At 44.3% G+C, this 25,703-nt stretch overlaps 1 protein-coding gene across 1 annotated transcript in view; it reads right to left on the bottom strand.

Moving 5' to 3' along the window:
- Positions 1-24,472, bottom strand: part of HLF (HLF transcription factor, PAR bZIP family member) — a 35,710-nt gene extending 11,238 nt beyond the window's left edge. The window contains exons 1-2 of the mRNA XM_009094373.4: positions 24,156-24,472; positions 22,605-22,940 (exon numbers count right to left, since the gene is read on the bottom strand). Coding sequence (XP_009092621.1) covers positions 22,605-22,940; positions 24,156-24,261 — 442 coding nt within the window. The 5' untranslated portion in view covers positions 24,262-24,472. The remainder of the gene's footprint in view (positions 1-22,604; positions 22,941-24,155) is intronic.
- Positions 24,473-25,703: the final 1,231 nt, after the last annotated feature.

Genomic DNA, 25,703 nt, shown 5'->3' on the forward strand with positions numbered 1-25,703 from the left:
TAAAAAAGGACTTGAAAGAAAGTTTGCTGTTCTAATCCTTTCAGTTGTGTCCTCCTCCTCCCAGCAGAGACTGCCAGTGAGAAGTCCAATGTAATGGCAATATTTTCAGTGTGGTTCCTTTTTCAGAGAGAAGTGGACTGAGGCCATTCACTTGTGTCATCTAGGTGACCAAACTGCTGGTAAAAAAAAAAAAATAGAAGCTTTAAATTCCTTACAAGAATTAAAATTCACCCTTCAAAAGGATAGCAGCATTTTTGTATACCTACAAAACCCCAAATGCTGATCTGGTGTCATGGGGAGTTCAATCACCACATCCTGACTCTTAATTTCCCCTTTTTGAAACATCCCACCTACCAGCTGTGCCCAGGAGAGTGAAGACGGAAATAACCTCTTCAGCTGCACTACTGCTTGGCAGACTTCTTATCTGTACTGCGAGAGATCCCTGGGAAATTATGTGGAACACAATTCTGAATCATTCAACTCCCGTAGAAATGTGTCTGATTTTTAGAAAATCTCCCTTCTCAGAGCCCTTCTACACTCCTCATCAGCTCAACAGCTGGCTGGAGAACAGCACCGAGAGGAAGAAAAGGGAGTGAAAATGTTCTAATCAAAATATTTTTCCCTCTTTTTCACACACATTGGAGGGAAATAAAAGAGGAGTTTCCTACTCAATTTATTAGCAGCTCAGAGATAAAACATATGTTTGCTAATCATTTTTCTTTATATAAACAGAAGGCACTTTGTATGTGTCAGTCAGGCTCTGCAGCACAGTGGTTAAACTGACAGATAATCCTCACCCAGAGCTACTCCAGAGCCCTCCCTGTATGTTTTCCAAGCCATCCATCCCCTTGGCAGCTGGCCAGCTATTTGGGATAGTTCCCTTACTCCAAATCACAGCCTGTCCTGGACTAATCTCTCATCCAGCTCTGCATTAACTCCTTCAGCCTCCAGGAAAGTTGTCTCACCACAGAACCCACAGCAAGAGCGCAGGGATCAAGACAAGCAAAAATCCCCACAGGAAGCAAAGTAAAAGGGGTATTCTGGAGGTCAAGATTTATCTAAGGACAGCATCATGTCATGTAATCATTCCTCACCTACAATATTATAAGCAACCTTTTATCTATCCTGTCTTATTCTATGTAATTTCCCTGCTATTAGGATTGTAGTTGTTTTCCAGAGACCAAACCATTTAGGTGGATAGGACTAAAGCCACATGCTGGAATCCTCCTACCCTCAACTGGAGGGACAAACCCAACCACTCTCTGCCTTGGGGTGAAGAAGCTGGGTGTGTTTATGCAAGCAATTATAGGAGCTTTATTTTCTCCTCAAGCAACAGGAGATCTGTGTATTTTGACCAGGGCTCCAAGCTGGCACGGTCATTCCCCTATTCCTTATCTTACATAAACTTGGTTCTGCTGAACATGGGGTGACTGCAAACACTTCCTGCAGAAAGAAGGATCTCAACCCAGTGCAACCACAACATAATTCACTGGTTTTAACACACACTATAGGACTGGTACACAAAAGGGTTTTTTAAATGTGTACTTTTTGAAGATATCAGCATTGTTTACAAACCTTGTGCATTTAATTATGAAAGAATTGTCATCTCCCCTCTCAGCATTGTGTGCCTCCTGCTCCAGGCCTCTACAGTATTATTCCAGGCAGGACTGGTAGTCTTATTAAGACTGTCTAACACTTCCCATTAGAGGATGCTGTCTTCAGTTTCTTCAGCCTTCACCAGATTTCAACCACTCTGTTTGGATTTCTTGTGGGCCAACTGCTTCTGCCAAAATGCTTCTACAGTTTCACTAAATAGGTTCCACAAAAAATACTTTGTTTTGAACCTGTTAAAAATTTCTGGCAGACTTCTCACTGCAGTGTGCTTGTGGCCTGTGCACTGGGAGAGAGGGCAGCTCCTGGGTCAGTGTTACTTCAGAGAACCACAGAACAGTTCAAATTGGAAAAGGCCTCCAAGATCACTGAGTCCAAGCATAAACTCAGCACTGCCAACTCCACCACAAAACTATGTCTTCAGTGCCACATCTACATGTTTTTTAAAAACCTCCAGAGCTGTGATGCAACCACTTCCCTGGGCAGCATGTTCCAGCTGTGGGCAGGCTCAAGCTGGAGGAGAAGGGGAGGATTTCTTTGAGTGATTAGGACCCAAAGCTGAGAAGGTGGTAAGGAGGTGAGGAAGGCGAGGATGGCAGACTGGCAGAAAGATGAGAGGGAGAGAGCCTGGAAGGGGAAGGCTGTTCCAGCAAAGGCTGTGATGAATGCACTCAGTAGAAGAGCACTGTTGAAGGGAACAGGGCAGGATGAGCCTGTGCTGATGGTACAAACACAACCCCAAATTCCCAAGTGCCACAGATTCTCTTCAACAAACAAAACACTGGCAAACCTCCCTGTCCTCCTTCAGCTCCTTATAGAGAGGGTCAGCTGGCATCCTCTACTCAGTCCCACCAGCAGGACACTGTGGGGTGCTGTCAGATCCATTTCTAGTAATTTCCAGTGTGCCTGTTGTAGAGTGGGACATGAGAAAGTCTAGATTGTCTTTTCAATTTGTTTTTAAAATTAAGTGTGAGAGCTGTGTAAGAAGTACAGTCATGGTTGCAACAATCTTCCAAGTTTCACATACTATCTTTACTGGGATTCTCTCCTCCTTAAGGAGACACTTGTTTCACTCATTTTGATTTACCCAAATAAATCCATAAAACATTTGCTATAAATTATTGCAACCTCCTGTAGAGAAACAATTTCAGGAGTTCCCTCTGGCACTGACAACTACTGCACCTGTGTGCTTCAGAAACAGCTTCTTCCCCACAGGACTCCCATGAAAGAAAGGACAACACTTCTCTTTGCAGATGAAGAAGTACAGATATTTTAAATCAAATCATCATTCTCTCAGGCTAGCAAATGTTGTAGGCATTGGCTGGATTTCAGATGGGACTCTCAAGGGCTTCTGCAGCTGTGGGGCACAGGTGAGAGCTACCCAAGGTGTCACACTGGCCTCCTCACAGAAAGGGAAGCAAATACATGGTGTGACACGTCCACAAAATCAAATTAATTGTTTGTAAGTCTGCTGAAACTTTAAGCAAAGTCCAGTCTCTCCAGACAAAATGCTTCAGTCCTTCCTGCCAAATTTTCCCTTCTCCTCCTGCTGTTCCCTGCATCTCTCACATCTGCAGTAAATGAGGTCAAGATCCAAGATCCTACAGACAACCACTTCCTTCCTGAAATGGCCCAGATTCAGCCCAGAGCTGGTCTGAGCTCTGCAGGCAAAATGGGAAAAGGGGGAAGAAGAGGATAAAGAAGAGGATATAATGTAATTAAAGCCTGCATTTCCAAGGACAGAGTTTGCTATCCAAGGCTGCACATGCAGCCTTCAGTTGTGTGCCTGCAGATCTTTGAGGGACTCACCTGCATGTCCTGCCTGTGGTTACCATGGAGTGCATGGAATACCCTTTGCCTGCTGGCCCAGCAACGTTCTGCCCTTCAAAACAATAAACAAACAATAGGAGGCACCAGCAGGTAAAATCTTCCTCTACATCTCGCGGACTTCAGGCTCATCTCCTGTAAGATCCATACTCTGAAAGCCCTTCCTCAGATTTAGCCTGTGTGAAGGCAGCACCTATGAGCTCAATGAGGCCTCATCTCTGAAAACAACCAGGAAATCCAATTTTTATTCCCTTCCAAATATCCCTGCAAGATGCCTGACAGGAATTGCTCCTGCTCTCAACTCCTGCCTGAGCCAGGCTACATGGAGGAACAGAGGGTTTGATTCTGCTCCCAGGACACCGAACAGGGATTTTTAAATTCTTGAAAAGCATGACATTCACAGCATTCCTAAATGCCTTTCTGATTTTTCTGTAGGATGCTGCCTTCCTTAGATCAGCCAAGATGGAATTCAGTGGGGACAGGGCCTGAAGAAGAGCTGCAGGGAAGAACATTCACACCGGTATTTAATTTTAATTTACACTGGGCTTAGAAGCATGTCTCAGTTCAAGATGCTTATGTTCTCTGGTACCTTGGAGCTTCTTGACATCCTTTGGCATATTTTTGTTACCTGGCAATTCACATATAGCAAGATTCCTCAAAAAATACAATAATTCTTTCCTTAAAGGGAAGATTCCAGAGAAGCATCAGAATTGTCAACCTGTTCTGAAGGAGACAAAACCATCCATTTTCCTTTCCTTGGACAATTATGTACCCAACTTTAATGAACCAGTAGATTTTAGACAGAGCCCTGGTTTTAGGTAACAGCCTCATATAGCACAGTCACAGAATCACAGAGTTTGGAAAAGGTCTCCAAGATCATTGAGTCCAACCTGTGCCAAATCCCCTCCTTGTCACCAGTGCAGAGCAGGAGTGCCACTCCAGGCCTTCCTTGGAACTCCTCCAGGGTCTGGGACTCCAAACCTCCCTAGGCAGCCCCTTCCAATGCTAAACCACCCTCTCAATGAAGAAATTCTTCTGGCATACATCAAGAACCTCCCCTGGTTCAGCTTGAGGCTGTTTCCTCTTGCCTTGTCCCTTGTTCCCTGGGAGACCCTCACCTTGCCACAACCTCACCATCCATAAACGTGCCCTCATGAGAAATTCTGCTCCAAACAAAGACAACACTTGTCCCCAGGATGTGTCTGTGCCACTGCCAATGTGCTTTTCAACGCTCCAGACCAAGTCAGTCCCTCTCCCATTGTTCTGTTTATTTGTCTATCTAGAACAGCATGCTCTCAGTAAACAGGTCTTGCAAAAAGCCCTCCTGTAGTTCTGACAGCATATGCCACCCATGACTCATGGATCTATTAGCCAGTTCTGGTACCCAAGCCCTGCTTGCCTGGGTGTGTTATCAAAACACAGCCAAGGGAGATTTCAGCTGGCATGGAAAAGCCACGTGAAACAGGTACATTTCCTCTGCCTCCCAATCAGCAGCTAATGGGAAGCCCGAGAGACAGACAACAGATGCTATCAGCAGCACTGGAATACATCCCTGAAGGAAAAGAGGTCACTGGGCAGAGTTACAGAACTTGAAAATCTCCTCTTCTCTTTTGATCTGCTCCATGCACACAAATCTGAACTATCTGTTGCAGTCACTTTTTACTTTTTTTACATTTCACTAAAACAAAGCACACTTTTTATGTGACAATTTATTGAGGGTGATTTGTATAAAATAATCACGTTTTAAGAATTACAGCTGCCAGAAAGGGAACACACTGTTCCCATAATCTAAGGAAGGATGAGTACATTTTATTTTCTCTCTGCCTTAAATTAGGATCCTCTAATATGTTTGGGGAAAAAATTTCCAAACAAACAGCAAAACCCAAAAAATTATACTTGGGTTGTTACAGACCAATAACTGCAGAGGTATAACTTGCTTTTATATGCTAGCTTTATTGCCAAGGAGCACACATAAAGTGTGTATGATTGTAGAATTTTCTCTGTTGATGCATTTATCTCCATTTATAAACCATACAGAGGCATCAAGCCTGGGGGGGCCAGAGGAAGGAAGGACACTTAGGGAAAATTCCAGGAAAAGAGGCTGTTGAATATTGACACCAGCCCTGTGTCTGCAACTACTTCTTTACAGCTGCTGCATAAAACAAGTTTTGGTGGCACATCAGACACAGGAAAATCAGGTAACTTCAAAAAGCAAGCCTAATTAAAATCTATTACAGCACTGAACACTGGGCACTGATAAATTCACTTCTAAATGTGAGGGAGTCACTGACCATCAGAAAATGGCAAGAAACTGCTTTGTTGAGGAGCCTCCAAACCCAAACTAATACCTGCAGATACTTCTTGGCCTCATAACAGTACTCACATGGACCAGTCGAAGCAATATGCACCAAAACCTTCCCAGAGGCAGTGAAAAAGGTTGGTGATGGACTATCACTTGAAAAAATCCTGGAATTCTAATACTTACATTCCTTCTTGTGACCTCTGCAAACTGCCCACAGCCCTGAACTAAGCCTCTGAACATACTACTATGCATGTTCTCAATGCAACAGGCATGCTGAACCTGTGAAGATTGTGACCGATGTCAAAAACTAAATTAAAATGCCCCAAGACACAAAAATCAAAGCTGCCTTCATTTATTGTGCAGTGCATTTAATGTGATGCCTTCAGGAGGCATGTCAGCAAAAGGGATCCGTATGAGATTCCCCTTTCTTCTAAACACTCTTCCCCCAATCCACAAGTAATACAGATTTTACTCTTGCTATCACACACAGACTGCATGACTCTCCACTGCCAATTAATGACAAAAAAAAATTGTGTTAAGTCAATATATTTTTTAAATTTCAATATTTAAAAAATAATATATTTTAATGTATTGGGGTCAGCATGTACTGGCAAATCATTGACCAACTCTCTGCAATAGGAGCTTTTAAACATGGGAGTTGGCATTTTATAAACAGAGAGGTATGGAGAACCACTGTTTGGGAGGGGGGGAAGTGCCCTTATCCCTGAGACCTTCTGTGTCTAAAACACTTAACAATTCACATTAAACATACCAGTGCTTTACAAGCTGAGGTGCACAGAAGCAAATCGACTGCTTGGCTTCCTTTTTACACTGGTGTTTGTGTAATTCTCTGTAGAGACAGCACAGGCCTTACAATATTCTGTTATCTGGGGCTTTTTGGAGGATTTGGGGGGAGGACAGAACAGGACAGAACAAAATCCTTCATTGTCTTTCCCTCCTATTTCTAGGTCACCTGCAGAATTCCCACGGTGTGCCCCTGCTCTACACAGGATGGGGTCTGCAGGAGTTGGCCATGTGTGCACATGGAAGGAGAAGCAGTGGACAGCTGGAAAGCACTGCAGGCTGAGGGCAGCAGCAATTCATGGGCTTGGAAAATTATGTGGGCTTTACCTTTTACACTCCTGTTAACTCTGATTTTCATGAAGTAGGTGGTGTTGCTACAGCAACTGTCGTATCACATCATTTCTGCTGTCTCTGTCACAAGGATCATCTTATTTTATCTTAAACTCAGATATGCAGCTTTTCTTCATCTATTCTAAAGCCCTCTGTATTTTGGATATGAAAAAATTATACAAAATAGAGCTGTGTCATATAAATGTGTTTTTTTGGTTTTTTTAATGTAGCAAAGCTTATGGAACATTTTTATTTGTTCTCCTTTTACAAATGCAGAAGGAATAAAGAAAATGGCACTGGCAGATTTATGGTGCTCAAAATTTTCAGAAATAAATGAAGAGAAGGTCTCACAATGAAGATGTTTCATGCCACCTTTAATGTTCTCTCTACAAAAGATAACCCTGAGCTCCTGTGCACCTCAGCAGAAGTAACTCATCTATTCACAGGTGAAAACATTTTGCTTCCTCATGCCCAGGCTATTTATGCACCTGCATTCCACAGAACTCACACCCAGCTCAGATGCTGCTGCCCACCCACAACACAACCCCAGCCCTCACCTGCTTGACCTGCAGCCTGGAAGAAGCACCTCCTGAAGCTTAAGTCCCAACCCACCCTTCCCTGGTTCAGAGGGTTTGTCCAGGCTGCTGGGATGAGGTGGTCACCCAGCTTTGCCTTGCTCAGTAACCTCAGAATTTGGCTCTACCTCTTTGGCCTCCATTTTGCTGCCTGGAAAATGTCTTTGAGGTTCAATGCACAAGCAAAATTCAGTAAAATCCTGATGATGGAAAGGGTCTTTTCCATTTTTGTTATTAACATGCATTCCAATGTGTGCAGTCACAGATCTTCCTTTTAAAAATATAAAAAGCAATGTGGAACAGTAATAAATAGTCAGTTACACCCCTGGGCTACTCAGGAAACAAAAGAAAAGCCCTACCTATTGTCAGAGGTTATTTCATAGACCCCCTCAGCCAGCACAGCTCAGACATGCAGATCAAGCTCTGCCACAGCCTAAGCTAAAGAGTATTTAGATCTGCTTCTTCCTGAGCATTTCCAGCCACTTCCTAAACAATCAGTGCAGTCACCAAACTACACTTCAGCGCTCCATACAGGTTCTAGACAGACAAAAATCTGCCACTGTGGATCCCACCTGTGGGCAAGGCCTGTATCTAGTACACCTGGTTAATGGCCATGCAGAGAATTACAATATCAAACAGCCTTCAGTTCCTTTAATTGCTCTGCAAACTTCATTTCAGTGCCCCGGGTACTTGACAACTGTTCTTGAGCTGATTTCTGATAAATGAGTTTCTGCAGTCCTGCTGTGCCCGTCTGACCAGCCCCCTCCCAAAAGCTTGGGAAATTGTTGGCCAATTTTCAGCAAATTTGGCAGCAAGGCATCCACACATACCACCAACAAGCTTTGTGAAAACAATGTCAATGAAAGAAACTCTTCCCTCCATGGCTGCAGGAGCCTCCTTACACATTAGAGGACCCTCAGAGGTTGTGCTGCTCATGGAGCCTCCTTGGGCAGGCGGTAGGAAGGAAAAAAAAATATTCACCAAGTTACTGTTTGTTAATGGCAGTCAGGAAAGCCATTTCATCCTCTTGTTCTCTACTGGAATTGAGAATATCTCTTCACTTTATCCTAGCTACTCATTCTCTATTTTCAGTAATCAAGAGCAAAATCATTTGTTTCACAACCGCACTGTCACTTGACAATCCCTCTGAATTCCAAGTAGACACATCTGGTATTGATAGCCAGCAAGCAGCCATGCACATGGTCTGTCTTAAAAATCAATGCAGAAGACAGTCAGATGTGGACAACCCAGCTGTCTGCTATCATCTGAGCATTTATTTATTCTTATAATATGTACTGAAAACCAGAACTCTACTAGAAAGAGCTTTTTTATATTATCCCCAATACTTATTAAGCAAGCAATTTAAGCCTTCCAACCAAGACACAGTAGGAGTGTTTGGGAATCAACAAATTTGCTATGGCAGCAATGTAACATTCATTACTGGCTTTGAAGTAAGGAGGGGTTTGGTTGGAGAGGGGAATTTCTTTTATTTTTCCTAAGAGTATGTTAAAATGTGGACAAAATGCTGGTTGAGGTACGCTGGGTGGGACTCAGCTAAGAGTCAGAATGCTGTAGATTTCTGCTGGAAGCTGCCTATCTGTCCCAGCTGAGGGATGCAATCCTGGTGTGTTTTTAGTGTGTAAGAAATCCCCTCTGCCCCTCTCCCCCTGGACTCTGACTGCTGCGTTACACACCCACAACTACTCAAGCCTGGGGAAGAACGGGTTAAACCTAGCAAAGAAAAAAAAACACAAGCAAGAGAAACACCTTTCCTCTTTCTGCTTAACTGGATAATTGGTGAGCAGGAACCTGCTTGATGAGTTTCAGCAGCTCCTCGAGATCAGCCAGGGCTGTTTCTGAGAGTGGCTCAAGCTGCCAACTGGATAAACACCTACAGGGCACCCCTTGCTATGGCTTTTGATAAATAAAAATTTCCACTGCAATGAAGCAGTTTGTATTCCTAAGATCTGTCCAAACCCAGTAACAGCAGGGAGCTGAAAAGGCAGACTATTTTATAGATGCTATACATATAAAGCTGTCTTACAGTGAAAATAAACAGATGAGTTTAAAAGAAAAAGAAGGACTAAATAATTTCTACTGCAGTGGAGAGAGTGCAACAGTAAAATTCAAATGAATAAATTAACAGGTTCTGTCCTAAGAATTTAAGGGGCCAAGAAAATTCTAGTCCTGCTCTGTACAATCCTCTGGGCTTATAACTTGATACCATTTATCTATGATGCAAAGACTTTATTCAAGTACTTAGTGATTTTGAGTCCAGCTGGATGAAATAAAAGCACACAAGGATTGATTTTCTCATAAGGATTATCTTGTCCAACCTGCATCAGATGTGTGTACAAGCACGTGAGTTAAAAAAACCAAAAACAAACAAAACCAAGCCCTAGTAAAATCTTGCTGTAATTTCAAACCAGTCCCACTGTACAATCACCAAAGCAGCCCCTATGGCAATCACTGTCCATATTATCATCTTCATTTCTATTTATTCACATCAGTGTTTCAATTAACTCAACACTACAACTGGCAAATAGGCATTTAGACATGCTGGGTCTTAAGATCAAGACCCAAAGCTCTCCATTGCTGAAGCTCTGCCAGTTGACTCCAGATGAAAACCTCACCACTGGGCTTTCTCCCAGGTTCCCTCCTCTCTGAGGATGCAGGAGAGACTAAGAGGAAGCAAAAATATATTTATATCCTAAACAACAACATACAGATTTGGGAAAAAGTATTTCAGCTTTGCCAGTGTTGATCTGTTCAGACACAGCTCAAAGTTTTTGATAAAGTAACCAAAACCCCACAATTCAAGGCTCAATACCACCCATCTAAACCAAACCAATCAAACTCCTCCACAAACACTGGAGGAGCAGTGTTCCTTTGGAAGATGACAGGAACAGCCCCTCAAACACTGCCCCTTGCCCTCATGTTTTTACCCCTTCCCCAGGCATTATGTCTTTTTGTACTGCTTTTTCATAAAAGGGTGCCCTTGGAGATGTTGGGTTTTCCAACCCAGAGCCAACTTTCCAAAACACACTGTATTTTGAAAAGCCCGTTTTTGTTTCACAGAGAAATAAAGGAGCTTGCATCATAAAGCCTTTATTCCCTCCCCCCAAACTCAAAGCTTCCCATACAGTTAAAAATCAAATCCAGCTTTATTTTCCTACATGAGTCAGGCTGCATGCAAACAGCTTCTGAAGAAGGCAGTTTGGGGGGGAGAACTGAAGGAAGAAATCCAGAGAAAAGAAATTCTTCTAACAGCACACTTCTATTTTCCCAGGACATTCGTGAGTATTTTCATTTTAAAGCTAGAGGAAAGCCACCCCCTTCCACCCCAAAAGAAGTTTTAAATATTATAAAGACACACAAGGACACACTTTATTATTTTAACAATTACTGCTATTTTCAGGGCTCCAGCACAGTTACTTCCTTCCATAATTGGACTTCAATCAAACTCTAGTGAAGCTTTTGATCTTGGAAAGAGTAACAACACAGCTCTGTTATCAGCACAGAGGGGGAAAAGAGTAGGACATCCAGCATTTTTCAATAAAAGAAAGTTAATTGCTTTGACTTATATTTATCAAAGGTCACAGCTACAAGTTCTGAGTGCACACACATAACAGTGCACACTGACAAATCTCATACAGACTGGACAAAGTGTTGGGATTATACTATCTGCGTGCATTAAAAAAAAAAAGAAGAAAAGAAAAGAAAGAAGAAAAAAGCAGCAAAACAATGCTAGATTACTATCCAAATATACCCCAGTGGATGTCCTGCCAAAGAGCAAATATGTGGCTGTAAGCTCCAAACTGAAATAAAAGCTTGGCCAGCAGCCCAGAGCTTCACTGTATTTTGCTCAGCCAGCCATAATCTGGCAGAACAGAGTGAACACATTTGCAGCCACCTGATGGAGAAGCTAGTCGGGCCAAGCTGATTTCCTTGTGTTGGTTAAATGTGATCTTCAGACTGTACACACCAGCAGCTTGGGGAAACGTGAGAAAGTGGAAAACAACCAGCCCCGGGCTGGAAACTGAAGGGAAGCAGAAAAAATTACTTGAAGAGTTTGCTTAAAGGTTTGGGTTGCCAGTGGTGAATTTTAATGAGGTGCCAACTGGGTTCCCAGGGCTGAGCACCCAGTTCAGCTGGAGCTCCACTGGAGTTACACACCAGCAGCTCCTGCAAGGATGCAGATCCTGAGAGAACCTGGTTTGGAAAAGGCACTGGAAATTTGTTGTTGGGACAGGATTGAGAGCTACGCATCAGTTTCAAAAATGCAAAATGCTGGGTGGTTTTGAAGTCCACACTGAGGAGACTCAGAGGTGTCAGGCCTGCCAGGATGTGGCCCAGGACAGATAGTGCACATCCCCCAGAGTTCAGACTGTGCAGACACCCCTTGATCAGCTACTTCTCAACACAGAGAAACAGCCACGAAGTGAGACAGAACCTGGCCAAAGGATTCAACCTGAAAAACATAACAGCTGCCCCCGTGATCAGGTATTATATTTTGATACTAGTGATAATAATGTTTTTAAATAAATGACTTATGGACAGAAAAACAGCATCCCGGGCCAGTGTCAGAGCTGCACGTGATCCCTGAGAGCAGATTATGTGTGGATGCAGAAAGAAAAGCCCCCAGACACAAGACCTCAGAAGTACATCCCTGCTGCAGATAAGAGCAACTTGGCTGAAGCAACCACCAGAGTACGTAAGAAAAGTGAGATTTGTTTACTTTCTAACAGAAATAAATTGATAAACCAGACACGTGCAGCACCTGGTGAAATCAGAGACGCACACGAGTTGACAATTACACTTCCAGCTCTTTCCTTCTCCTTGGCTAATGACTCCTTTTCACGTGTTCAGAACTGCTTCCAGACAGAGACTACCACAATTTTCAACAATGACATCAACTGTATCGCACTGAGAAAATTGAGCAGATAAGAGACTCTGGAAAAGTGCTTCTTAAACCTGGTGATGAGCATGGTCCAACTGAAAAATCAGCCTTTCTGAGAGCAGCCACGTGATTATGGATGGATCAACATCAGGCCTTGCAGCCTGGACAATCCATGCCCTGATTTTTGAAGTGCCAAGGCACCCACAGGCAAGGTGTTTCAAGCAGATACCCAAACCACAGCTGTCCCACATGTGTTACTGAAGGCTTGTGGTTTAACCCCCACAGAAGGCAGAATGCAGATTAACTTTAAATATGCTGCACTCTTCCCTAATTCTCTCATGTAAAAGTTGAGAGATGCAGGTGTTCACAAGGTCAGCTTCCTGCTCCCTTTTACTCAATTGGTGTTGCTCTCAAAAAATGCTCTATCATTCCAGAAACAATTCAAAGAATGTTCTACCACTCCAGAAACACCTTCACCTGGTGAGCAAGCCCTGTGGCTTCTTGCCTTTGTGACCTACTAGAGTAAAACACATCAGCAACACATGGCTGAGGAGCATGACACAATCCAGATATGGGATTTATTAACCTGATCTGTTATTTACACTCTTCTCTTCCAAGAGAATCAATCTTCACTATGGGCAGAGACATAACTCCACAGTTTTCAGTGTACAGCTCTTGATACAGAGGGCAGGCCCCTGCTGGTGACAAAGGCCATGCTATGGTCAGTCCCTCATGACTGACCTGCTTAGATGGCTCAAGTTCCTGGAAAATTCTGGAAAACCAGAAGAGGAATTAAACAACAGTGCCCCAAGGTATGTGTAGTTTCACATTCTTTATTAATCAGAGCAGTGATCACCCAGCTGGACAGGGTTGTGATTCTATCCGCCCTTTTTTAGTACTCCACCCTCACCCAGCAATAAGCAGAGAGAATTGGGCTGTCTCACAGGGCAAGGCCAGTGTATAAAAAGGACACACCAAATCAAATTATCCAGGATGAATGCAACACCAAAAACTAAACAAAAACAAAAAACCAAAACCATTGAGCAAACATATACTACTGTGAAAATTTTACTTTGACATTGATATGCTGCTGCGGTATACTTCAAACAACAGTGAGCTCAGCACTTGCAGTTATTTCAGATCTGTATCTGCTTTTTCACTCTTCGAATAAAAAAGGCAGACAAAAAAAACCTGCAGCATTTCCCACTAAACTTTCTCCAATTTAATCCTGAGGAAGCAGGAAGAAACTCTTTAGAGTATTTTAAACAATTTTTTTCTTTTTTAGAGACATTTAATATTGCATATGCCACAGCCAGACCAAACAGCTTCTTAGAACTCAGGTAAGTGTTATCTTACCAGAAATGGTACTAATAAGTCTTCATGCCATGCTGGAAAGAGAATTCAGGGACACAGAGAGGTTCTCTCAGCTTTGTAAATGCCCTACCAAGGATCTACTGGAGGAGAGAAAGCAGGGAAGTCCACCCAGCAGTGCTGCATTACACCGACAGCAGCTTGTGTCACTACAGCTCTATCCGACACACCCATATTTTACAGCACAAAATGTACTGTACAATTCACAATGCCAAGAAACTCAACATATCTAATCTGGCAGAAAAACAAAGTCAAATCAGGTTAATCCAATTCTTAAATTGCACAACTTTGAAAAGCCAATAGCAAAACAAATCTTCCTCCTCACTTGTGCTCCCCCAGCCCTCTTCCCAGTGCGCATACCCTGCACGACCTACTTTTCCTCTTTGATCCCTCAACATTTTTAGCCCACTCTCACTCTCCTCTGTTCTTCTCTGACTCCTGACCTTGCTGCAGCCCAAACCCCGGTGGCAGGGTGGAAAATTTCCCAGATTAGAGCCAGCTGCCTGTGCCACAGCTACGTGTGCAGTGCAGGATGAGCGGTGGGATGCGCGCACAAGGTCACCTGGACGCCCACCCGCATGTGACACTGCAATAATTGTGATAAGAGCCATCAGATCTGAACTTAGATCACTGCAAGGTAGTTTCAAACGAGCAGCAGAGCTAGGGCAACTCTGCTGCACAAGAGGAAAAGGATACAGCAAGTTAAAGTTGAGAAATTTTTTCAGTAAAGTAACTGTGCTTGGCTTTGGAGAGGATCCAGATCATTCCATTGTGTGAGACCAGAACTTTCAAGATCTTGCTTACAAACCTTACAGCTCGTTTTCTAAATCCTCTTTATAAATGAAACAACAGTGTCTCATCTAATCACAGAACCTGAGAAGCTGAGAAGTTCCAAGAAAGAAGAATGGCAGAAAAAGTTTGACTGCCCTCCCTCCAACACACACTAAACCAATTAAATTTGGTTTCTTGCAGATTCTTTTCTCAAAGTGAATTGACATTTCATGGTGCCTAAAAGGGTGTCAGCTTTTTTAGAAGCATTTCACAGAGATCAGGCATTTCAAAGGTCTTATTTACCTTTTCTGATGGAGAAAATGCACATTTGCATTACTCTTCCTGCTCAGCAACACATTCCCATCCTATATCCCATCACACATCCACTAATTTATTTTAATGAAATTTTAGGACTGTAATCAACTCTTAAAAATCACAACTTTCTTAATACATCTGATTCATATAAAAATGGTAACAAAAAAATACCCCAATGCTCATCTCTCACAGCAAGCAAATGCTGCAGGAGTTAGGTGCCTAGAAGGGCCAGTGCCCCACCAAAGGGCCGCAACTGCAGGAACTGCAGACGTCACCAACATCCATATTTCCACTATGCAGCACAAAGAGAGGCAGCAGTTGAGGGCTGATTGCTGCAGGGCCCTTCAAATTCAGTTTAACCCTCTCTGCTGTGATGAGGAAGAGGATTTGGGTTTGAGTGCTTATTTCCTACTTAATAAGCATTACTAAGGCAAGAATGCAGCTGTTTTTTTAAAACAGATTTATTGGTGGAATAAGACAAATTTCTAAATGTTGCAATGGTGAGTTGGTTAAAATGAGTGAATTGTTTAAAGTCATCTCTGCTTCAATGCAAGCCCTGAGCCTGTGCTTTATGTTCTGCAGTCTTGCACAATGTGGTCTTCTACAAGAAGGTCTGGTGCTGTTATTTCAATCATCTTGCTGTCCTAAAAATATTGATTGCTGCATTAAACACATTCCTGCAGTATTTTGTGTTTTGAAGTTTCACATTACTGTTCCTCCATTTTTTCCACGTGCAATTTACAGTTTCCTTCCTCTCCACATTTAATTTCTGTTGGAGTGCTTTCACCTGTGCCATGAGTGCTGCATGACCAGCTCACCTCAAAGACACCAGCAGCCACACAGACATTAAGTAAGCTGGAAGGCCTTGCAAGTGTTTTAAATAAAACTTAAGATTCAATCACTGCCACACAAATTAATTGACCTTGCTGTGGACAGAGAACCCTGTTCATTCATTTGTTTTTTTAAATTCAGGAGAACCAACCAGTTCTGTAATGAATTACTTAATCTTTGACCTATTGTCCATAGTCATGTTCCAGAACAAAGAATTTACAGCAAGCTGAGCTCCCTAAGGCTAATTGGAAAAGAATGCTTTTTTTTATACCATTCTTTCTTCATCTTCAACAAATCTTTGCTAAACTCTGTATTTTTGCCTCTCTGCTTTCAACTACATATTTAAGGATGACATTTGGTTACAGGTGAGTTATTGCACCAGTTCACTGTAGCTTCTGCTTGAAGGAAACACATACTAATGAACCCATCTGTGGGTTCCTGTTTTGAGTAGTAATCTATATTTGTGTTCAAGTTGACAAGGAGCTGAGTTTTCTAGAACCCTAATGCAATTTAGATTTTTTTATTTCCTCCTACATCAGCCATAGACCAAAACAAAGAGCTCCAAGATGCTCAGTGCCTGTTTTCATTAAATTGCAAGTAATACGAACAACAGAATAATGCCAGTGGGATGAAGAGCTGGAGTTGTTTCTCTCCAAGTTAAGCAGAGAACCCTGAAGCAAGAGCTTGCCACATCAGAGGAGCTAAGCAATGACGTTGGGAGGGTGCACAACAAAAATCTGGCCCAAATTTAGCCCTGGCAAAACTTAGTTGAGAGAATGGAGCGGGGAAGCAGAACTGTACCACAGCTTCAAACGTGTCAGAAATGTGAGAGGCCGAACAATATTTTGCATTTGTTTAAAACTTGATGGATAGCAACTCAGTCATGCAAAGCTGAAGTGCTGTGAAGAGCACCAGAATAAAAGAAAGAAAAAAATGTTGCGACACATGCTGCCTTACACACCTGTGTTAGCTCTCCACACTGCAGCTCTCAAGTTCTCAGGACCACATTCAGCTTTGTGATAAACACAGAACTTCTTTGTCACCATTTGTTAATAAAAAAAAAAAAATTATACAAGCTACAAAAAAACCCGTTTGCCATAAATTCATTTTGACACAGTTGTGCATTTTACACTCATTTTCTATACCAAGTGATTATGTATAACTTAGTCCATTAAGTGAAATATATTTGAGGTTTAAATGTTTTTTACAGAGCTTTCATTATCTACTTAAGATCAACCCACAGTTTTTCTTGAAAATAACTTAGCTGAAATATTTTTTTCTGATTGCCAGTCTTCTGTGAAATTCAGACAAAATTTTGAAAATATATTTTATTTGTTATGAAAGAAAGACTAAACAAAAGAAAAAAAAAAAGAAACCTATGCTCAAGTTTTGTGTGATATAAATACTAAACAGCTCCATAGAGTACTGCCAGGCAACCAAACAATTTCATAATGCACTAAAGTCCTTTTTACTGATGGTGACTAAGTCCTTTCATCCTGTGAAAACTCCACTGGCCACTGAGAGTTGTTACCCCCCTTAAAAAAATTCCAGAAAGATGAATGACAAGAGAGTGAATGGTGACATTTTGCTGCTCCACCTGGGAGGTGACGGAGAGCAGTCAACAAGCTGCCTACCTGCTGAGCAATAGAGAAATCAGGGAGACCACATGAGGAGCAAAGTACTTATTGCTGAGATTAATTGGCAGAATCTGGCCATTGCAGCTTCCACAATTGCCAATTTGCTGTCATAAAAATATGTAGAGATTGAACAATTTAACATGTTTCCTAGTAGCTTCATCTAATCAGACAATAGTAGAGTATTTGTATACATCTCCTAATGAGGTCTTCTCTCTTGACTATATTATATTGTTTTATGAGAGACTTCAGGGTGTACTCACTCCTTAAAAAAAAATCAAATCACTGCATTGAGAACCAGTCACTCCGCGATGCACTTTGAGATGGGAAGCAAAGCTCTGAAAAATACATTGTAGTTTTCTAAGTAATTGTAACAAGCTTGACACTCAAGACATCCTTAAAATATCTTTAAGGGGACAAAAAACCCTCCAATCCTAGGTCTTCCCTATGCTCTCTTCCTAAGTCTGGACAGCCCTTCCTCGCACAAGGAGCTCTCAGCCTAACACCCAACATTATTTCATGCTGTTTACTGTTTGAACTCTGAACTAACTTCAAGTTCTTTCATGCAGTCAAGCAATTATTTAACCAATAATCAACATTTAACTGCGAATATTAAAATCAGCTCTCTTGAAGGAGACACAGTGTTCTTGCTTCCAGCATGAACAAGCCTGTGCGTTCAGCACTTTTTTCCCCCTTGGTATCATGTGACAGGCTATTTTTAATATTTGACTGAACATATTTTGCATCTTCCTTTGATCCAGAGAGCAGTTTTGCGAGGCTTGCCCGCAGATTGCACTTCCTTGGCAGTGGCAGCAGCGGTGAAGGGCGCAGCTTTTCCATCTTGGTGCGGTTTGGGCCCGCGCTGGCGGTGGCAGGAGTGGAGCTGGGCTGAGCTGGGCTGCACAGGGCAGGGACACGTGCCTGGAGCACATGGTCCTGCAGGCAGCCCGAGCCTCACGTGAGGCTCAATGTGAAGAGCAGCTCCTGGTACCAGCCTGGCCATGGTGGAGCTGCTCATTCCCATCTTCACGTGGGAGGCCAAAGGTCAGGAAATTCCCGCGGAGAGCCCTTGGCCTCTGGAAGAGAAGGGGTTCCTGCAACACCCGGGGACGACTTGTAAACAATGATTAAAGCTTAGGAGAGGATTCCACGAGCAGGCTGGCAGCTGGGAATGCTGCCCTTCGCTCTGCCAAACGGTGCTGGAGGAGGGGATCACGTTAAGAAACGCAGGGGAAGGAAGGCTGCAATACAGGGAGTGCTGCACACACACCCTTTGGGGCTGCCCCGGCAGCACCTCACCCTGCAGTGAGCTGCATGGAGCAAGAACAAGCCTCTCCCAGCTGGCTGCAGTGCCTAGCACAAACAGTAGCTCCAAAAAACACTGAAACCCACCCAGTGGTGCCTGCTGTCAGTCACTGCAGCTCAGTGCCTGCGCAAAAAACCAGAGGTAATGGATACTGTGCTCTAGACAGAATATCTGGACTGAGCAAATATACCACAGCACTTCATAAAAATCTTTGGGGGGTGAGAGGTGTAAGTGCACTTCACGTGGAAAAAATTCTCAGCTTTTTGATTAATGTGCCTCTAATTTAACTTTTGTTAAGTGAAGACTTGCAGATATTGCACAAAGGTATATTTCCGCAGTGGATTACAAAGCTTGTTTTTCTTTCTTTTTTTTTTTTTTCCTTAAATAATCTTTGGCAAGTAGTCTAAGGCACACAGCCATGCAGGCAACACAGACAGAAAACCATCATCAGAGAACACAAAGAGGGAGCTCTCTCAGAGCCGTGAACAGCCCTGGTCTCCTTTGGAGCAAGGCAGAAACAACTGGTTAGCAGCATCCCTGTGACACAGCCCCACATCCAAGGCTTTTTGGTGGCAAACAGAAAATTCAGATCTAAACCACAAAATCCCAAAAACCTTCTAGTTAGGATTCTCTGCCAGATCTAGCTGATGCTTCCCTAATTCACACCAGGGGGGAAAGAGCCAGGCGGGAAAAGCAACAACCAACTAGTTACCTGCAAAACATGCACCCTCCCTTTACATACAAACAGCTAAAAATTACTCTAAATTTCCTTAAGGACTCTGCATTTAAATGGAGATTGACATTTCACTGAAAGAATACATAAGGTGCAGAACATGAAGAACCACAAAAATGTCTTTGCAGTAATGGGTTACTTTGAAAGCTTCATAAAAATCTGAAAACCTTTTTCTGAGGAGACTACAGATTTCAGCCAACCTGCCAGCATCCAATACCAACACAAACCAGAAGTTTTACATGCATCTACGCATGACAGTGAATGCTGGTCCGCAATGCTAAAAATAAACCAAAACACTATTTTTTTTAACAAAATCAGCACTGTGAAAGATAAATATGTGGTTTCACTCCTGCAAGTCGTTACCCTCTGTCCCTCATCAAAACAAAGCCAGAAATTTCTGTAACTACATTCCCTGAACAGAAATGTATGGGAAGTAGGTGGTCATTTTGTTCTTTGCAGATGATAAACTGGTGAGCCTAAACATCTTTCCATTGACCAGACAATCTGAGCTGAAAATATAGAATTCTTTTTGTTGCCATTACATTTTTTGGCAGGGAGAAAGAAAATCCGTGAGGATTTTGGTAATGTCACGTCCACAATCAGGGTCAACACAGCTTTGCTGAGCCTGATGACACTCAGGGAACGCCAGTGTAGATCTTTAGATCTCTTCCAGACACGGCACAAAACACGTCTAGGCAACACCACTCACTCCTACAGACAGATGAGGCTTGTGCTGGAACACATGCACAAAATTAAATCTCCTCATGCTGCTCTCCCACGGACCATCCCTGACCCAGGTGTGTCCCTGAGTCCCAGAGTCACAGTCGGGGCTCCACGTGCAGGGGGATGTCCCCCCCGAGGGATGTTCCCCCCCCAGCAGGGCACAGCCAGGCTGGCAGCTGTGAACCCCAGTGCCAAAACCCAGAGCCACTGAAAGAGGGACAGGAGCAGCACAGGACTGGACCCTTCCTCTAGGCCCACATGCTAAAACAGGCTCAATCTGCCCACTGCAAGGCAAAATTCAGAATACAGACCTGTGAAATATTTTTAGAATTACTATCACCTAAAACATTCCATTTTCCTGGAAGTAGTAGGATCACATGGAATTAATCTGTATTGAAATTGTATACTTCCTACAACTTGTTCTTTGCTTTATTACAGTAACACAAATCACAACACTATACTGTAATGATAGCTCACGCCAACGAAAACCCTTTCTTTATGTGGAAATTAAAAAAAATGTATTTTATATTTTAAATGTTTTAAGATATATTAAGCAACAGGCTCCATTACAATGATTTTAACATTTACCTCCCTATTTCATGCAGCACATTTGCCTTGGCCCTTTTATGGCAACTCTTAAATGCTCATTTTTACTTTTACTAAATTAAAAAAAAAAAAAAAACCCATGCTCCTATATTCTCAAACTAGCTCAAATGATAAACTGTGAGATGGTCTTCTCTTCAGTACTGATTGTCAAAGAAAGATTTTCACATGACAGCACATAAAAAATTTAACAACCTGATGATAAACCAGACTACTGTTAATTAAGCCACATTTCCTATCTGTAACGGGGGACAAGAAAATATTATTTAATATGTGAAATGAGCTCCCTTAAAAAAACCCCAAAATATTTAACAAAAAAAATCTATTCTTGCTAAGGCAATATGGTGTTGGGAAAAATACCTGCAAATTTAGATGCTTTATCCTACTCCAAGAGCCATAATGTCCTTTACAACAGTAAAAAAGTTCACTGTGAGATAAGTTTGTAACCCCGAGCTGCAAAGGGCTCAGGATAAACTGAAAAAAATCAATGAGTTGAAAAGTCACACAGATAGCTGATTATAAATAAATTCTGACAGGTGATCATTAAAAGCCTGGCTCACTACTAGGCTCCACTGGAAAAAAGAGAGAATGGGCACAGATTATCTACTTTTAATTTTGTGTGTGCATAAATGACAGAAAGCAATGTAGCTCATATGCACTATTTTTAAAGCTGGCTCAGAAAAAGCAAGGGGTTTCAAGTTCTGCTCTTGCCTACTCCAAATATATTTTAACTTTGAACACCCTTATAAGTTATTAGTTAACCATGAAAAGCCTTGAAACTGAAACACAAAGCAAAGTCAAATCCACACAAAGTAAAAGTAAATGAAATCCATGACTAAACACACAGTTCTGATGGGGGAGTCAAGGAGTATGTTGACAGGTTTGGGGAGCTTTGGGGGGATATTTTATTTCTTTTTAACGAGACAGGAACATTGCAGACTTGTAAGACATTTCCATTTCATCCTGCTCCACAACTTTTGCCTCTCTATTTATTTATTTTGCCTCCTTATCAGATGATTCTGACAATGACTTCGCACACTGAGCATGGCAAATGATCAAGCAGAAGGGAGAGGAGTGGTTTCCTGCTGCCAAAAGCACACTTTGCTCCAGCACACCTCATGTGAGCAGAAGAGCACAATAAATAAGTCACTCTCTGTATTTTATTTTTTTTAAGGAAAAAGGCAAAGCTCCATGTTTCCCAAACTTCAATGCTGACACTCTTCCACTGCCCATGATCTCAGCCATGCTGGTGTCAAGCCAGAGGAGTTACTCTGGATTCAAACTGGTGTCTCTAAAGGGATGATCTCAAGTGCTAATAAAATAATAAAAGACTTCCACTGACATCAGACAGGCTGGAATTGTGCATTACAACCAGGCCTTGGACTCCATGGTGTTTTCTTAAGCATAAGGTGACTACAGATGCAAGTTATGAACTCAGGTCAGAGTTACACTCAGTTTATGCCAATTTAAGTGAGATTATTATGTTGTTCCAAAACTCAGTTCCTGTGGCAAATTTTATTTTGCTCAGTAGAGAGTAAGATTATGGCCAAAATTTCAAGTAAGAAGCATTAACCTTTAACTCCAGAATAAATGCCCACTCCTGTGTCTCATATCAAATATTGGCTGAGGGAATAGTCTCTTTCACAGTCCTTTTCCCTGCTCTTTTAACACTGTGGCATCTATGCCATTCTGTCTGTGGTCTTTTTACTTGCTAACAGCTAAGACACCAACTAAGATAGGCAAGTTTCCATGGAATTCCCAGAGCCTTCCTTCAATAATTTAAACAAAAATCCTGGTGGAGCAGCCTAGTAATAACTGGAGCTATTGTTTTTATTTGCTGGAGTGTGAGTGACAGGAATCCTCTGGGCTCTAAGCTGCCTGTCAGCTGCACAGGGAGAAGCAGTGATTTACAGTGGGGAGGAGGGGTTCATGCCAAATTCCACAGGGAAGTTCTGAGGGCTGATTTACCTGGTCTGACTGGGCTCTGCATGCAGTTCTGCGACACCATGCCTGGATGGACTGAAGTAGAAGCCCTGCTGCTGAGGTCCATGACAGAAGGTGATGCTGAGGTAGCTTGCTGGAGACCTGACTGGTGTGGGCTAGGCTCATGCTGGTTTGGGCTGGGTGGAATGCCATTTTCTGAGAGGAATTCTTCCAGGTCCATGTATTCCAACTGGAAAGTGTCTCCATCATATGGCAGTGTCTTGTCCCATAATGTTGGACCCAAGAAAGCTGACTGAGGGACTGTGGTACCAGTGCTGTCATCATCTAACTTCTTCTCTTTGTCTTTTTCTTTACCGAATGCTTAAACAAAACCACATAACAAACATGTAAGAATTCAGTAATTAAAACATTAACTTATACTACTTCCATTATTTCTGCTGTACTCTCAGGTGTAAGAAAGGAATATTCCCTTCAAAAAAAGAACTCCTTTGACTCACTCTACTTGGAAGAGAATTGAGGGGTCATGTCACTGAGCACCTTTGTGGAAACCAACCACATTTTTGAGATTGCCCTTTGTTTTTAGTCAACAGCTCCACTCCATGCACAGCTTTGAATGTTAGCATCAAAAAGTACTCAACAGACCTAAAAGTGAACATTTAAGTATTCCAGCAAACTGGAAGCTATTGATACATTCTGTTGAAAAGGAACAGTCTTAGCCTGAAATCCCTGGGATCCTGTCATTCTTCTAAACTAAGAATGGTCACAATCTTGCTAGTCCTGGCACAAGCAAAATAGTCCTCAAATTCTGCACTTCTAAATGTTACGAACATACAGTGGCAAGGGCTGACAGAACACAGTTTTGATGTGCAGAAGAGACAACAAAATATTCAAAGGTAGAAGCAAAAAAAATAAAAAAAGCTTAACTGAGGCTTCCTCATTTCTACAGCCCCCAGTGATTTCAATGCACGTCTTTTAAGGGAAACGCCTGATTTCTCTGCATGATCTGCAAGAATCTGAACTCCTAAAGCTTCCTGTCAGCTACCAAGCCTTCGCAGCGTTTTATTTTTAACCTCCTACAACAGCCCCGGTGAAATCCTGCGAGTCGCTTGGCAGTGGAACTCGGAAAAAACGAGGAGACGGGAACTGCAAGACCTTCCCTCGGTTTCTGCTTTTCGTGCGCGCCTGATCCGTTCGCCATACGCGGTACGGATATTCCCAAGCTGCCTCCGCTTCCCGGGGAAGCCGCAACTTTCTCCCGATAAACCGGGGGACGCGGGGCCGGGAGCGGTTTGTAGTGGGGCCTGGGATGGGGATGCCGGCCCCTTTCACCCGAGGCACCGAGCGCCTCTGGCGTCCATCCACCGGGGCCGGAGATAGGAACACCGAGCGCGTCCCGTTAGATCGAGCCGGGGCGGCCGCCACTTCCGCAGAGCGCCCCGAGCGAGCCGTACCGGGGCTCCATCGCCGGGGGAGCACCCGGGGGTAGGGGGGGTGGGGGGGGCGGGCACATGCCGTGGCCCTCGAGTGCCAGCGGGAGACCGGGGCGCACTGCGAGGGGTCCCGGGGAAGCCTCACCGTCTTCGTGAGCGAGCGGCAGCTTGAGCGGGTTTTCCAGCAGGGACTTCAGCACACCGTAGGTGGGAGGGAGGAACGGGGGATTCAGCGGGAGCGGCCGCGACATGGTCGGTGGGGGCTGCCCGCGGCGGCGGGGAGGGGGCAGCTGCGCGGCGAGCGGTTCCTTTCCCCTTGCTGTAGCCGCTGTCGCGGCGCGGGTGAGCCGGGCCGAGCGCAGGTGGCGAGGGGCGCTGGGGCCGCGGTACAGGGCGCGGACCGGGCGCGGGTCAGGCCGCTCCGCCGCGCAGCTGCTCCGCCGCCGCCGCTCCCGCCGCCCGCTCTGCGCCGCTCTGCGCCCGCCCGCCCCGCGCCCACGTGCAGCCGCCGCCGCCGCTGACGTCACGCCCGATAGCGGCCCCGCCATTGGCGCGCCGGTCACGCCCCTCCCCGGTACCGGCCACGCCCCCCGTGCGCCCCGCCCCGGCACGCGTGCGGACGGTGCCGGGGGGGAAAGGGGGGGGGGGCGCAGCCGCGGGACACCCGCCCCAAACCCCCCCGCGGGGCCGCTGCGCCTCCCCGGTAACCGGGAGGAATGTGTTAATGAGATGTTAATGAGCCTGAACATTTGACCCTGCTCGGGGCATCCGAGCGTGGCGGCTTCCCCGGGGCAGCGGGACCCGGCGCTGCCGCGGTCCGAGGGGTCCGGGCTGCGGGGCACGGCGGGCGGGGGTCCCAGCCGTGTCTAAGGGAACCGGACGTGGGCTCTGCGAGCGTTTCCTACCGAGCTCCCTCTGCCTCTCTACCAGGTGTCACCCGGGGGTGACAGCGCTGTCACCAGCACGAGCAGGGCTCTCACCACCACGCAGCACCTTCGGGCTGGAAGGGACCTCTTGAGATCACCCAATCCCACTCCCCTGCCCAGGCAGGGTCACCGGGGCAGGTGGCACAGGAACGTATCCAGGTGGGTTTGGAACATCTCCAGAGAGGGAGACTCCGCAGCCTCCCTGAGCAGCTGTTCCAGGGCTCTGCCACCCTCCATGGAAAGAAGCTTTTCCTCACATTGAGGTGGAACATTTTATGTTTTAGTTTATAGCCATTTTTTTAGTTTATGGCCATTTTTCGTCATCCTGTCACTGGGCACCACCAAGAAGAGTCTGGACCCATCCTCCTGGTACCTGCCCTAGAGATACTTACATGAATTGATGAGATTCCCTCTCAGTCTTCTCTTCTCCAGACCAAAGAGGCCCAGCTCCCTTGAGACTCTTCTTGTAAGAGATGCTTCAGACCCCGAACCATCTTTGGGCCTGAACCCTCTCCAGCAGCTCCTTGTCTCTCTTGTCTTGAGCAACCCAGGATGAGACGCAACTGCAGATGTGCCTCATCAGGGTTGAGCAGAAGCAGAGGTCACACTCTTCCTAATGCACCCCAGGATCCCACTGCCCTCCTGGCCTCCAGGGCACATTGCCAGCTCATGGTCAACTCATCATCCACTAAGACTCCCAGGACCCGTTTTTGCTCAAATGGGACTTTCCTCCCCACTCACCATGGTCCTCATTCAAGCACGGTTGA

This window comes from Serinus canaria, chromosome 18, assembly GCF_022539315.1.
Source record: "Serinus canaria isolate serCan28SL12 chromosome 18, serCan2020, whole genome shotgun sequence".
In the NCBI taxonomy this organism is placed as follows: Eukaryota; Metazoa; Chordata; class Aves; order Passeriformes; family Fringillidae; genus Serinus; species Serinus canaria.